The 15,061-nt window shown below is 42.4% G+C and overlaps 1 protein-coding gene across 1 annotated transcript in view; it reads left to right on the top strand.

Moving 5' to 3' along the window:
- Nucleotides 1-15,061, top strand: part of HADH (hydroxyacyl-CoA dehydrogenase) — a 49,279-nt gene that overhangs the window by 12,538 nt on the left and 21,680 nt on the right. The window contains exon 2 of the mRNA XM_080685247.1: nucleotides 13,046-13,174. Within this exon, the coding sequence (XP_080541373.1) occupies nucleotides 13,046-13,174 (129 nt within the window). The remainder of the gene's footprint in view (nucleotides 1-13,045; nucleotides 13,175-15,061) is intronic.

Below are 15,061 nucleotides of genomic sequence, written 5' to 3'. Positions count from 1 at the left end.
ACTAATAAACATGAATAATAAATGCTTTTGCCCATCTCTGACATTGCAGTAGTTGAAAAACAAAGGTGCCTCAGTTTCCTCAGTGTGAGAGAGAAGAAGCGGTGTTGGAGGGAGTAAACTTATGTGTCTGTGGCTACTCCTTGACCTGGTTCACACATGTGCCCTCCGAGAGGGACATAGACACAGGGTCAACATGCCTCTGGCCTTGCCCACAGCCCCTTTGATAAAAGGTTTGGGACATGTTCTCATGCTGGAGGGAACTAAGCATTAGTCTGGTTTTGAAGACACAGGGGTGGTCATACTGCTCAGTAGTTGCTCCGGTTTCCCCTTTGCCTGGCATCTCAACCAACTGGGCCAAAAATGGGTTAATCTGCTCACCAAAATAACAGAGACTTTTGTACCATTTTTTTTTTCCACTTTATAATTGACTAAAGACTTCGGTTATTAACTTTTTTTCTTTCCTTTCAAACTAATAATATGATTTTTCGTAAATCTAAAATAACTTGAAGGGAAAAAAGAAACCAAGATGGCGGCATAGGTAAACACCTAAACTGCTGCCTCGCCCAACAATTTCAAAACTACAACTAAAAGACAAAACGGACATCATCCAGAACCACAGGAAGGCTGGCTGAGTGGAAATTCTACAACTAGAAGCAAAGAGAAAAGCACATTGAGACTTATAGGAGCTGCGGAACCAGAGGTAAGAAGGCACGTGCGCGGAGAGGGCTGGCAACTGAGTACGCGGCTGGCTTTCTCAATTGGGAGGGAGATAAAAGCTCCCGACTGCTCTGAACTCCAGTTCCGAGTGAGACTCTGGGGACCCAGACTCATACGGGGAGAAACTGAACTGTCTGGCAGTGGACGAAACTTGAGGGCGGCTTTCTCTCAGAGGTGCTTGCAGCGATTACTACGGGACACTGAGAACCAAGGGCCTCTTAGGGCAGGGCTGACGGGAATCCATTGCTGTTTGCTCCGCCCTGAGATCCCGCCCCACGAAGCCATTGCTGATAGCTCCGCCCTGAGACAGCCCCATCCAAGCTGAGCGCAGAGGCTTTTGCATATGAATGGTCTGGTCCTTTGAATTTTAAACTTACCTAACAAATTGCAGCTGAGTCAGTGAGACCCAGAACATCCAAAAGATGGCCCAAGGCTCTGCAGCAGCTTGCATTGCTTCTCAGCTGGGCCTCATATGGGCACCCCCAAAACCCAAACAAAGAAGGGGAATCTGCAGATCTCTCCGTAGCTCCTGCTGGGTGGCCTCAGGCAGAGGCTAAATTAGCACCTCCTTGGAGATTCAAGAGCCAGTGTACCCAGGGGTCAGAGTGGGACCATCCAGATTACAACTCCTCAGATCCATAAGGGACACACTCAGGGGGCAGACTCAGTGAGCACCAAAGCCCCACTAAAGCAAGTCTTGTCTCATAAGGGTGTCTCTAGCACAGAAGTTCTCCCATCGTAGACACAGCTGATCCTCACAGCCAACTGGCCTGGAGGTCAATTCCCCCCAGTGATACCAACAACAATCAAGGCTTAACTACAACAAGACTGTGCACACAGCCCACAAAGGGATGCACCAAGAGTGTCCACCTCAGGTAACTGGGGAGGCTGAGCCACTGGGCCCTATAGGACACCTAGCACACAAAGCCAATGCGGAGACAAAGAAACAGATCACAAATGAAAGAAATGGAGGAAAGCAAACGACTGGATATAGAGTTCAAAACCACGGTTATAAGGTTTTTCAAGAATTTTCTAGAAAAGGCCAATAAATTTAGCGAGACCCTCAAGGATATGAAAAAGGACCAACTAGAAATTAAGCATACCCTGACTGAAATAAAAAATAATATACAGAGATCCAACAGCAGACTAGAAGATCGCAAGAATCAAGTCAAAGATTTGAAATACAAAGAAGCAAAAAACACCCAACCGGAAAAGCAAAAAGCAAAAAGAATCCAAAAAGTTGAAGATAGTGTAAGGAGCCTCTGGGACAACTTCAAGCGTACCAACATCAGAATTATGGGGGTGCCAGAAGAAGAGAGAGCACAATATACTGAAAACCTATTTGAAGAAATAATGACAGAAAACTTCTCCCATCTGGTGAAAGAACTAGACTTACAAGTCCAGGAAGCGCAGAGAACCCCAAACAAAAGGAATCCAAAGAGGACCACACCAAGACACATCATAATTAAAATGCCAAGAGCAAAAAACAAAAAGAGAATATTAAACGCAGCAAGAGAAAAACAGTTAGTTACCTACAAGGGAGCACCCTTATGATTGTCAGCTGATTTCTCAACAGAAACTATGTAGGCCTGACGGGAGTGGCAAGAAATATTCAAAGTGATGAATAGCAAGAACCTGCAACCAAGATTACTCTACCCAGCAAAGCTATCATTGAGAATTGAAGGGCAGATAAAGAGCTTCACAGATAAGGAAAAGCTAAAGAGTTCATCACCGCCAAACCAGTATTATATGAAATGCTGAAAGGTATTCTTTAAGACGAGGAAGAAGAAAAAGGTAAAGATAAAAATTATGAACAACAAATACATATCTATCAACAAGTGAATCTAAAAATAAAAAGTCTGATGAACAGAATAAACTGGTGAATATAATAGAATCAGGGGCATAGAAAGGGAGTGGACTGACAATTCTCGGGGGGAAAGGAGTGTGGGGGGTGCGGGAAGAGACTGGACAAAAATTATACACCTATGGATGAAGACAGTGTGGGTGAGGGGTAAGGGCAGAAGGTGGGGTGGGAACCGGGTGGAGGGGAGCTATGGGGGGAAGAAAGAGGAACAATTGTAATAATCTGAACAAGAAAGATTTATTAAAAAAAATAATTGAATCAAAAAAACAAAATAAACAGACAAGCAGAATAGAAACAGGCTCATAGATACAGAGAACATTTGGACAGTTGCCAGATGAGGGAGGAGTTGGGGAAATGTGTGAAGAAAGTGAAGGGATTAAGAAGAAAAATTGGTTGTTACAGAATAGTCATAGAGATGTAAAGTACAGCATAGGGAATATAGTCAATAATCTTCTAATAATTATTTATGTTGTCAGATTGGTGGTGATTTATTGGGATGATCATTAAATTCTAATCATGGAGTGTACACCTGAAACTAATATGATAATGTGTGTCATCTCTAATTAAAAAATGATAAAACTAATAAATAAAAAAATAAGTAATATTTTCTTCAAAAAAAATAATTTGAAGGGTATGTAAAATTTGTTAAGAGTTTTGAGCAATAAAACCAGCCATGATTCCTTAAGTACTTACTCCTAAAGTAATTTACACATTTTTTAAAAAAATAGGTCTATTATTCATGCATTCTTTTCATGAATATTAAGTGTCTCCCATGTGCTAGACACTGGACTGTGTGAAAGGTATAATGTGATTGCTGCTCCTGAGGAGCTCACTGTTCAGAGAAAGAAATATAAATATGAACAACCAACTGTAATAAAGGCACAGGCTGCCTACCTGTCACATCTGGGATGTTACATGGTACAGATGAAAGTTTTGGTGGTTTAAATACCTTAAGGTAAGGCTTTTAAACACTTATGACATATAGGATATACTTATGGTAAGGAAAATGGGACATTAAAAAGTATATGTAGCCCGGCCGGCATGGCTCAGAGTTTGAGCATCAACCTATGAACCAGGCACAGTTGGGTTGATTCCTGGTCAGGGCACATGCCTGAGTTGTGGGGCTTGGTCCCCAGTAGAGGGCATGCAGGAGATGATGTTTCTATTTCTCTCCCTCTCCCTTCCTCTCTGAAATCAATAAAAATATATTTTAAAAGTATATGTAAAAAAAGACATATGTATATATTGTACTATCTATATGTATATGACATTTATATTTACTGGAAATTCTGGTGGGCTGCAGGTAGGGTTGTGCCAGAACCACACTACATTGGTGTTAGTGGCAACAGCAACTTCAGGCTCTGAAGTGGATGATGCAGCAGCTGTTTTAGAAATGTTTCCAGGTAATATCTTGAGTTCATCATCAAAAGTTGGTGTTGGTAAACTTTTCCATCTTCTTTAATACCTGGAATTTCTCCTACATACTGGTTGGTTAGTGACCTCTTTGCTGAGATGTGTGAGATTTTTTTTAATCTTCTCCAGAGGATATTTTTTCCATTGACTTTCTAGAGAGAGTGAAGGGAGGGAGGAGGGAGAGAAACATTGACGTGAAAGAGACACATCAGTTGGTTGCGTCCTGCTCGCACTGACTGGGCCAGGGATTAAACCTGCAACCGAGGCACTTGCCCTTAACCAGGAATCGAATCTGTGACCCTTTGGTCCGTGGGCCAATGCTTTAACTACTGAGAAAACCGGCCAGGGCAGATATGTGAGATTTTTCATAAAATAGCTTTTGTGTTACCATCCTGGGGGGTTGGGCCACCATTATTACATAACTGAGTGGCCTTTGGTGGCTCACACCAGCTTCACGCTCTGTTATTTATTTTCTTTCAGTATTTGAAGTCTGTATGAAAGATCTGCTATATCTGTAAATCAGTGGAAGCACAAGAGGAAGTGACCACCTCTCCCAGAAGTTAAGAGGTTTCACTAAAGCAGAGATAGCCTGCGTTGGCTTATGAAGGATGAGTTGGAGTCCCCCAGGTAGCTCCTGGTGGTGGGAGTCACTTAGGCAGGGGCCTGGAGCCACGAACTAGCAGGGAAGGAGAAGCCTGGTATGGCTGAAGAAGAGTACAGGCTCAGGTTACTACTCTGCAGCAGTAGTTATTTATTAGACAACCATCATGAGCAAGGCATGTGATACATATTAGGGGCTACAAAGACCAAATCAATTTCTGCCCTTGCAGGATTTTAAACCTAAGAGCAGAGGTTGTTACACAAAGATCCAAATGGCACAGTTTACTTTGGTATAAAGTAGCATAATAAGAGCAATAAAAATCTAGCTCTGAGGTATCAAAAAGAGGAAAGAATACATTCATTGGGGGGAAAGCTTCATTGGAGCGTGTAGCATTTGAAATGGGCCTTGAATAATGAATAGAGTTTCTTTGGACAGTAAGGGTGAAGTTAAAGGAAACGTGTTTTTTTCAGTCAGACTATGCCCCTCAGAAAAGTGGTACCATTAATGAAGGTCAAGAAGAACTGGTTTCAGGACCGAGATGATGACTGTAGCTTAGGACAGAAGATGCTGGTTTCAGCACAGTTGGAATTATGAGGAGGATTCCAGAAGGAAAACATGTAGAGACAGATGAAAAGAATATTGAATGCAGAAACTTAAAAGATACCTTTGTTTAGAGGCTGAGAAGATTAAGAAAAGTCACTTAATATATTTCAAATGAATAGACAGAGATAAGAAATAGAGATAAGACACTGAAGAGCTTTTCAGAAAAGAAGCCCTAGTTGGCAGTGTGCAGGCTGCACAAGGTGGAGCCAAAAACAGGCATTGGCTTTAGCAATCAGAAGATCATTGATAAGTACCAGTGATCTCATCCAACGGTGGTGGTGGAGGAACCATGTTGCTAGAGTGTGTGAATTGCTTGACTCAGGAGAGAGTGGAGCTCCCGATGTAGTGAGGAGAGCATCAACTAACAAGCATTGTGCACCTTCCATGTGCCCAGCACTGGTCTGAGCACTTTAATCCTTACAACAAACCTGTGAGATGGGATCAGGAAACTCTACTAGTATATAGAGAGGCTGCATCATTTGCTCAAGGTCACATAGTAAGTGGTTAAGCCTAGGAAGTCTGGTTCTGGAACTTGTGCTCCACACCATGTGGCACTCAGGAATCGAAGGACTTTGGTCAGAAAGCGAGGCCAGTTTCAGGTGGCTAAGGATGTTTGTGCTTCCCTCCACTCCTTTTTTCTTTCTTCTTTAAATGAAGAGAGATCCAAGCCTGTTTGTAAAAGTGGAAGGTCATAGAAGGGAAAACCTGAAAGTGGAAACCAGAAAGAGAACATGTCTTGGGACCAGAAAGGTGTAAGCTCAAAAACAAAATAAAATAAATTATTTTATGAGGCTGTACCTGGATCCAGTGTTAGGCCTCAGATTCTCGCAGGAGGAAGGGGACTGCTTAGAGTAAAAATAACCAGCTGTTGTGATACATCGAACACCTTTCTGGGTATTTAACATGTATTAACTCATTTAATCCTCCCAGTAGCTATCACTTCATTTTTACAGATAAGACAGCCCACAGAGGTTAAGGAGTGTTTCCTGTTTCACAGGCAGCAGATAGGCTCCAGAGTCCAGCCCTTTCCCAACTCGGAAGTGCCTCAGACTGTTCCCTTAGATCCAGCCATGCTTTTTGGGGTCAGGAACAGCCAGCATGGGAGGGCTCTGGATGCAAGCAGCCCTGGCTTCAGGTCCAGACTCTCAGTTTGCTGTGACAATGCCTCCCCCAAAGGCTCCATGGACACTCACCACACTCAACCACTGAGCCATGCCTGCAGGGCAAGAATGTGCATTTCTAACAAGTTCCCAGGTGGTGGTGATGCTGCTGGTCCAGGACTCACATTGGGAACCCCTATCGTAGAGCCACGGGTGTTGAGGGGCTCTTTTGAGTCTTTAATGCTTACATGGAAACTGTCATTTGTCTGTATAGGTGTTCTTATTTGTCAGGTCATTTTTGCTGTGGATAGGACTATGATTTGATTGAACTGAAGTCTGCTTATGTGTTACCAGCCATGGGACTTTGGAAATGTTATTTAACCTCTTCAAGGCCCAGTTTCCTCATCTATAAAATGGAACATGATGCCAGTTTCATAAGCACTGCAAAGGTGTATTAGTTAGGACTTTAGTTTATGGAGGAACTGACATGTGGTTATTTAGGAGGAATTTTTATTGTTATTATCACCGAGTCTATCATAGTTACTAAGTAAAGCGGGGAAAAGGACACCAAAAAATCAGTTCCATGACATTTCTATAAGGTAGCATTTTATTATTATTGTCTATTGAAATTTGGTTGTCTCGACAAATCAGGTAGCATTCGTTGTATTCCTAACTAGGTTATAAGAAGACAAGTTCTGGAGCCAGGTTCTTGGAACCTGGCTGCACAGCCTCAAGCTGAGTGACCTTGGGCGAGTGACCCCACCTCTCCAATTCTCTTTCTTCTTTTGCAAAATGAGGATGATGTCTTCTTTAACAGGGTTGTTGGATTGATCAGAAATAGTCTTGGAACATACAACTATGTGCTCAGCCCCACAGTAGGTCCTCAGTACAGGAACCTTATTTTTGTTTCATTTAGCTTTTTTTCTTTTTTCTTGTTCTTGTTGTGTTAATCTTTACCTGCGAATATTTTTTCCATTGATTTTCAGAGAGCAGAAGGGGTGGGGGAAGAGAGAGAGAAAAAGAGAGAGAGAAATATCTGTGTGAGAGAGAGACATCTATTGGTTGCCAGGCAGCCTGGGAATTGAACCTGCAATCCAGGTAGTGCCCTTGACCTGGAAGTCAACCTGTGACCCTTCAGTGCACCAGCCGATGATCTAATCACTGAGCAATGCTGGCCAGGGCTGGCTTTTTTTCTTTTTAAAGGCTTATGTTCTTTTTGTTAGTTGAGGGTATGTAGAGACTGTTGCCTCTATAAGTCCTCCCAGCTCTTGGGGAGAAACAAAACTGTATTAAAATTTCAGAAATGAGATGGCCTCTAAGTGGCCTGTGGCTGCCTAGCCATGCTTAAGGCTGCCTCAGTTGTTTGAGCCAATCTAAGACAAGAGTCACACAGCTGTCAGGGCTGACATGGATTGAGTGGGAGGAAGAGACAGATTGCTTGCGTCCTGAGTACATCCTGTGATAGGCCATTTAGACACACAGTAGGAGAGGAATACCAATCCCAACGTTGGACCCCATAGTCCTATGGATATTTTATTAAGCATCTAATGTGTAGCAGGCAGTGAGCTAGATATGCTTCATTCATCACTGATTCATTCAGCAACTGTGCATTGAGTGCTCACTGTGGGCTGGCACTGGGGTTTGCAAGGATGAAGTTGCCTCAGGGTATTGCCAACGTTGTGTCCCTAAGATATGACTGCAAGAAATGATTGCAAGGAACTTAAGCATTAGCTTGGGCTCCTCTCTGCAGGTGGGTGGAATGAAAATGCTGCTCTAACTTGAAATCACTTTGAGTTATGCTGTTATGGTAGTTTATTGCTATGCAGTAAATTGTGGCCTGCACAACAGCGCTTCATCGTAAAATGATGGAGAGTTAAATTTTCTCTTTTTTTTATTTTTTATTGAATTTATTGGAGTGACATTGGTTAATAAAATTATATAGGTTTCAGGTGTACAATTCTGTAATACATCATCTGCATATTGTATTGTGTGACCATCACCCCAATTCAAATCTCCTTACATCATCACCATTTATCCCCAATACCTTCTTGTACCTCCCTTCACCTCCCTTCCTCCACCCCCCCCCCAAAAAAAAATCTCTTTTTCTCCTGTATTTTATTCATTCAGACCAACCATATCCACTTTGGGTTGAAACTGGGATGTCCTTTTTCTCAGTGTCTTGGAATAACTACATAAGATTTCCTTTGTATTTTCCTAAACCAAGGAAAGAAAAGCTAAAGTAGAAAAGGTTTACAAACAATTTAAAAACCTTCCAGGGATAATATTTAGAGCATGCAAGTGTTGCTTTCTCACTAGACCAGAAATACCAGTTTAGACATTTTGGAGAGTCCAAAACTGTAGAAAGTGCTCCAGTGATTTGAGGTAGGGAGAAACATTGAGCTGAGTTCCATGAGAGCAGCTTCTTCCACTGTGCGTGCGGCCCCGGGAAGTTTTGCAGAAACGGGGAAAGAAAACCTGCCGCCTCCTCTCTGTTAGGTTTGGCCCCTGCTTTCACCTCTTCTGGGTGAGAGGGGAATATTAACAAATGTTTCACATGGTCATCTGACATGTGCACTTGGCTCTCTTGAAGGTCACCTTGAATTAATAGTTGTTTTTTTGGCCAATGTCTATCTATGTGTGTTGTCTGTAGTGTGCTCATTCAGACCCCCGGTGAAGCCAGGTAGTGACTGAATGGCCCAGTCTTCTCGTGGGGAGGTGGGGGCAGTTTATCAGAGGACTTCGGATAGGAGTGGAAAGTCAGCATTTAGGCTGAAGTGTTTTTCAGCCATGGTTTTTCCTGGTTGAATTTTATTGTTTCTATAACGTCTCTTGGTTTACTTGAATATTTGAGGGTGCTTCCTCTCCAGGTTTGGTTCTGCTTACACCTTTAAAACCAGGAACCATAAGGATAGCATTATGGCTCATCTGCAACAACAACAAAAAAATGTCCTGTGTCGATCACAATCAAACAGGATGAAGATAACTTTGAAAGTGTCTTTCTAGAAAAATGGTGCGATGTCACCTCTCTTGCTTGTTCCTGGAGCTGGCCTGTTCCAGGTGTACTCCTCTTATCCAACCTTCTGACATCTGCTGCCTGATGGGATTCTCACCACGGCAGTTTTTATTTTATTTGACAATCCATGTATGGAACCATATATAGTTTGATTTTCATATTTTCTAAGTGAAATCATAATGTTTCTAAATAAAAGGACTCTGCCCTCGCGCCCCCCCCCCCCCCCTCTGTTTCCTTCAGTGTTGGCTTCATCTTGAGCCAAATGAGCTTGAATTCCCCCTATTCCCCAATACCTTGAGGAGCAAAAACGCCTGAGTGATGCCTGCTGGAGGGGAAGTGGGCTGGGACCAGGCAGCTGGGAAGCTGAGGAACTAATGTCTGGCCTAGCTAGGATGATCTAGGTTAGAGGTAAAGGAACAAAGTGAAAGTCACTTGTGTCATTCCAGGGGGACTGTCAGAACACAGGAGCCAAAACAAAAGTAGGAGGTTCACCAGCCAGCACCCTTCTTGCTGCAGCCTAGCAGAGGATGTACATTCAGAAGTCACCCCGCCTCCCTTCAGCTGCTCCCCAGGGGTGCCTGTCTCAAAGCAGGTTGATTTCATCACTAGCTCCATCTGGAATTTGAGATTTATTTTCTTAGTTTCTATGTCAGAGTTCACCACCAACACCCCTTTGCGCACGCCCTTCTCCCCCCGCCTCCCCAGATTTGGCTATTTACTAGAAGGGCTCACAGCCTGCCCTCCATATCTACTGGTTATGCATCCTCGGATTTAACCAACTTCAGATAAAAAATATTCAGAAAAAAAATTCCAGAAAGTTGATCCCTAAACAATACAGTACAACAACTATTTACATTGCATTAGGCCTTATAAGTTATCTAGAGATAGTTTAAAGCAGCGGTTGCCAACTGGTGACCATGGGTGATCTGTGAGGTCTGAAAAGGTTGTGACCGCTGATTTAAAGTACACTGAAGGGTGTGCATAGGTTCTATGCAAATGCTACGTCATTTTAATAAGGGACTTGAGCATCTGTGGATTTTGGTAGCCACAGCGGGTCTTGTAACGAATCCTCTCATGGATACTGGAGATGCAGGGATAACTATAGTCTTACGGATATAATTTGTTAGGGCAAGAGGATATAAAGCAAAATCAGCAAGGGGGAAGGCTAATGCAGTAAAGTCTGGAGTGACCATTCCCAAGCTTCCAGAGTCCTCTCCCAGTGGAGTCACATAGGACACACTTAATTCCTCCAGCAACAAGTTGTGACAGCACATATGAAGTGCTATCTACCAGGCACACTCATTAGAGACCCAGAGCCCTGGGTTTTTATTGGGGCTGGTCACAGAGGCATCCTCTACCTAGCAAGTACTAGAATTCCTAGCTCAGAAGGAAAGCAGGTGTTCATCATAAACCACGTTGCACAGAGTCCAGGTGCAGCAACCCTTTCTTACCAGGGAGTGGTGGGAACCCTCCCTGAGTCTGAGTTTCCTGATGCCAGCCAAGGGCGAAAACAGTCTCAGGCCTGCTACATGGACTTTATACAGTTTCTAAAGTTGCTCTTACTTTTTACTTTGAATTTATTGAATTGGACTTCCACATTTGTGTCCAGTGATTGAGGTGTTGGCTAGATGGGCCTTGGTCTGTCATTGCTTAGAGAGAACTATTGTCTGGGTCAGTGGGTGTTTTGCTTTCTGGACATGGTTTTACTTTGATGGTGCTGCCTGCCTGCTTACAGCCTGGGCTTCTGCCCAGAGGGCAAGTTGACTGACTGCCTCTGCCCTTTTATCAAGATGACTCACTCATTCCCCCTTCACCCCTTTGCCCTGCTGGCCTTATCAGACTGTCTGGCCCTGGCAGACTTCCTTTCCTTGGTTCCTAGGTGGGCTTGGATACTGTCTCCAGGCTCCACACGCACAGGCTTGCAGCTTTCCAGGGAGAAGCGTGGGTGGGGGAGAATTGTAATTAATGTCCATTTAAAACCTATCTTACCATTTTTAAAAGTATTCTTTGGAAATCTCTCTTTGGGATTTGTACCTCTTTGCCTTTGAGTTTTGCTCTTCTGTTTCTTTTCTTTTTTTTTTTTCCTTTGAGTTTTAGCTGCCTGGTTTCACAAATCTCCTATCTGATGGTGGTTTAGAATTACATACAGTTGACCCTTGTACAGTGTGGGGGTTAGAAGTGCAGTCAAAGATTCATGTATAACTTTTGACTCCCCAAATCTTAACTAAACCTAATAGCCCACTGGCAGCCTTACCAATAATATAAATAGTCGATTAACACATATTTTGTATGTTTATATGTGTTATACTCTGTGGTCTTGCAATAAATAGAGAAAAGAAAATGTTATTAAGAAAATCAAAAGGAAGAGAAAATACATTTGCAGTATTTATGGGAGAAAATCCATGCATAAGTGGACCAGTGAAGTTTAAACCCATGTTGTTCAAGGGTCAGCTGTTCTCTTTTCTGTCATCTCCGGGCAGGTTCATTCTCGCTGACCTGCCCCTCTCCTACACAGCCTTGGTGCCTCAGAAGCTCCCAAGCAATGGCTCTGCAAGGCTTCTCACATCCAGAGAGGGCATCTCAGCGTCTGGCCTCTTGTGTCATTTATGTGTGCATCAGGTCACATGTGCCCAGTTACCTATGGCTTGAACTCATTCACTTACAACATGTGCCTCTAATGTGACCAGATCTATTTTTAGCCACATCAACCATTCCACAGCCTTAGCCAAAGCTATGGGCAAACTGTGATGACATAGGGACTGTGGCTAAACTAAGCTGTTGCTTTCCAACTTAGCAGTTTCACTAAAGTGCCCTCAGGATTCGGCTGCAGTGGGCATGGGGAAGGGAGGGGAATTGCCCTCCTAAATGGGAGTCTTGTCACTAAATAACCCTTGGGGACAAGAGTCTGTTTGCACCATTACTAGAGTTTAAGTCTTACCTCTTGGTGATGTAAGGACTGCAGAAGAGCAGAGCAGAGGCGTAGAGCTGTACAGGACGTGCCGGCTCTGATGACGGATGTAGGGGACCACTGAGCGTTAGAATATGGCTAGTGCAGCTGAGGAACTGAAATAAAAATACATTTTTTTTCAATTACAGTTTACATTCATTATTTTGTATTAGTTTCAAGTTTCAGATGTATAGCATAGTAGTTAGACAATCATATACTTTACAGAAGAATTATATCTTTAATTTACTTAATTTCAATTAATTTCAGTAGCTGCATGTCGCTCGTGGCTTTGGTGTGGTACGGGAGGTAATTGTAGTGTAGCCTTTGATTTAGACCGCGGGTTTTGAGAATTTGTCATCATTCACATAAAGGGTTTAGAACAGTGCCTGGCGAGAGCTGTGTTTTTAGCAAAAACTGTGTGTGTTGGCCTTATTATGCTTAGTATTTTTTTAATATATTTTATTGATTTTTTATAGAAAGGAAGGGAGAGGGAGTTAGAAACATTGATGAGAGAGAAACATCGATGAGAGAGAAACATCGATCAGCTGCCTCCTGCACACTCCCTACTGGGGATGTGCCCGCAACCAAGGTACATGCCCTTGACCGGAATCGAACCTGTGACCCTTGAGTCCGCAGGCCGATGCTCTATCCACTGAGCCAAACTGGTTAGGGCGTGACTTAGTATTTTGACTACAATGGTGGTAGAGTTCATGTGGAATATGAAACTCTTTATTTAGCTTTTACATTTTCTTTTCTAAACAAAATTATTATTAATTTTTTGCTTTAGGTTGCTGCAGCAACTGGCCACACAGTAGTGTTGGTGGACCAGGCAGAGGACATCCTGGCAAAATCCAAAAAGGGAATTGAGGAAAGCCTTAAGAAAATAGCCAAGAAGAAGTTTGCAGAAAACCCCCAGGTAATTTCTTATTCTCAGCATCCTCAAGACCAGTCCTCTAACCACTTCACATTCTTGGAGGAAGGGTGAGGTGCTGGCCTTTGCTTACTTTTTCAGTTTGTTTATGTAAAACACATTTCTCCATAACTTTAGACCAATGTAATCGCATAATCACTAAACATACAGGGGAGACTGGTTAAAAAATAGGACAAGTAAATAACCACATTGTTGGGTGGGATTTGAGGTTGAAGAGAAAGTTCTGCAGGTGGTGAACTCATTCTGAGAGTTTAGGATTGAATGACACCTATTTTGTTATAAGGATGCAGGAGAGAAAAACAGGAAGATAATTCTCGTACTTGTAAGTTAAAAAGAGAATGAGACTATAAATACTGTGTTTCGATAGAAACTTTCGGTTGCTTAGGTATGCCTGTTATTGATGTACTTGTGAGAGAGGAAAATACAGAGTCATTGTCACTTCCAGCAGCAGCAGAGGTGCGAGAACTTGAGGAAGGCCTGGAAGGTCGGGGCTCTGGTTCACTGACTCCTTTTCAATGGACCTTCACAAGAAATTACAAGTACTACAAAAGTCACCCCAGTGCATCTTTGCTTATCTTTGTCACCTTGTTAAATTTGCTTAGGATTTATTTCCTTGAGTCTTGAATGGAAATTCTCTGTATACAAGCAGAGAAGAGTGCAGGTGGGGATTTTGTTCTTTTTCATCTGAGGTATCCACAAAGATGTGTCTAGGTCCCTTTAAAAAATCTTTTTATTGCCCTGGCCAGGTGGGTCAATTGGTTGGGAGCATCATCCCATACATACACCAAAAAAGGTGGTGGGTTCGATTTCTATTCAGGGCACATACCTAGGTTGTAGGCTCGATCCTTGGTTGGGAGGCAACTGATAAATGTTTATGTCTCACGTCCATATTTCTCTCTCTCTCTTTCTCTGTCTCAAATCAATAAAAAAAATCCTTGGGTGAGCATTAAAAGAAAAAAATTTTTATTGTGATAAAATACATATAAGAAAAAATTTGCCATTTTAACTCAGTGACTTTAATTAATTCACACTGTTATACAACCATTACCACAGTTTGTAAAACTTTTTCATCTCTCCAAACAAAAACTGTACCCATTAAACAGTAATTCCCCATTCCCTCTTCCCCAGTCTCTCTTAACCTCTAGTCTTTCTGTCTGTCTGAATTTGCCTATTATAGAAACCTCAATAAGTGAAATCATACCATATTTGTCTTTCGTTTAGTATAATTCTTCAAGGCCCATCCATGAACTTCATTCCTTTTTATGACTGAATAATATTCCGTTGTGTGTGTATACCACATTTTGTTTATCCATTCACCTGTGAGTGGATACTTGATTGTTTTTTTTACCTTTTGGCTATTATGAATAATGCTACACTAAACATCAGTATACTATCTGTTCAAGTCCCTCTTTCAGTTCTTTCGGTTATGTACCTAGAAATGGAATTGCTGGGTTATATAGCAATCCTATTGTTTTTTTGAGGAATCACCAATCTGGTTTCCATAGTGGCTGCACTGTTTTACATTCCCACCAACAGTGTACTAAAGTTTCAGATACTCTACATCCTGGCCAACACTTCTTGTTTATTTATTTATTTATTTATTTATTTATTCATAAAAGCCATCATAGGAGGTGTGAAAGTGGTATCTCGTGTTTTGGGTTTGCATTTTCTTAATATCTAATCACCTTTTAAAAATCAGAGGGGCAGGGTGGATCTAGTTTTCAGAGTAAGTTTGAACCCAGATCACCTGCATTTTTTACTTGTTTACTCTGCAGACTGTCCCCAGTGGGCAGAGACTCAGCCCCGTCCTGCGTGTAAATAAATGTCCCTGTGCCCAGGTAGCTGAGCTCCCAAAGAGTCACTCCTTAGGAA

Source organism: Plecotus auritus (genome assembly GCF_963455305.1).
Source record: "Plecotus auritus genome assembly, chromosome: 1".
Classification (NCBI taxonomy): Eukaryota; Metazoa; Chordata; class Mammalia; order Chiroptera; family Vespertilionidae; genus Plecotus; species Plecotus auritus.
This window is presented reverse-complemented; position numbering and strand designations above follow the sequence as displayed.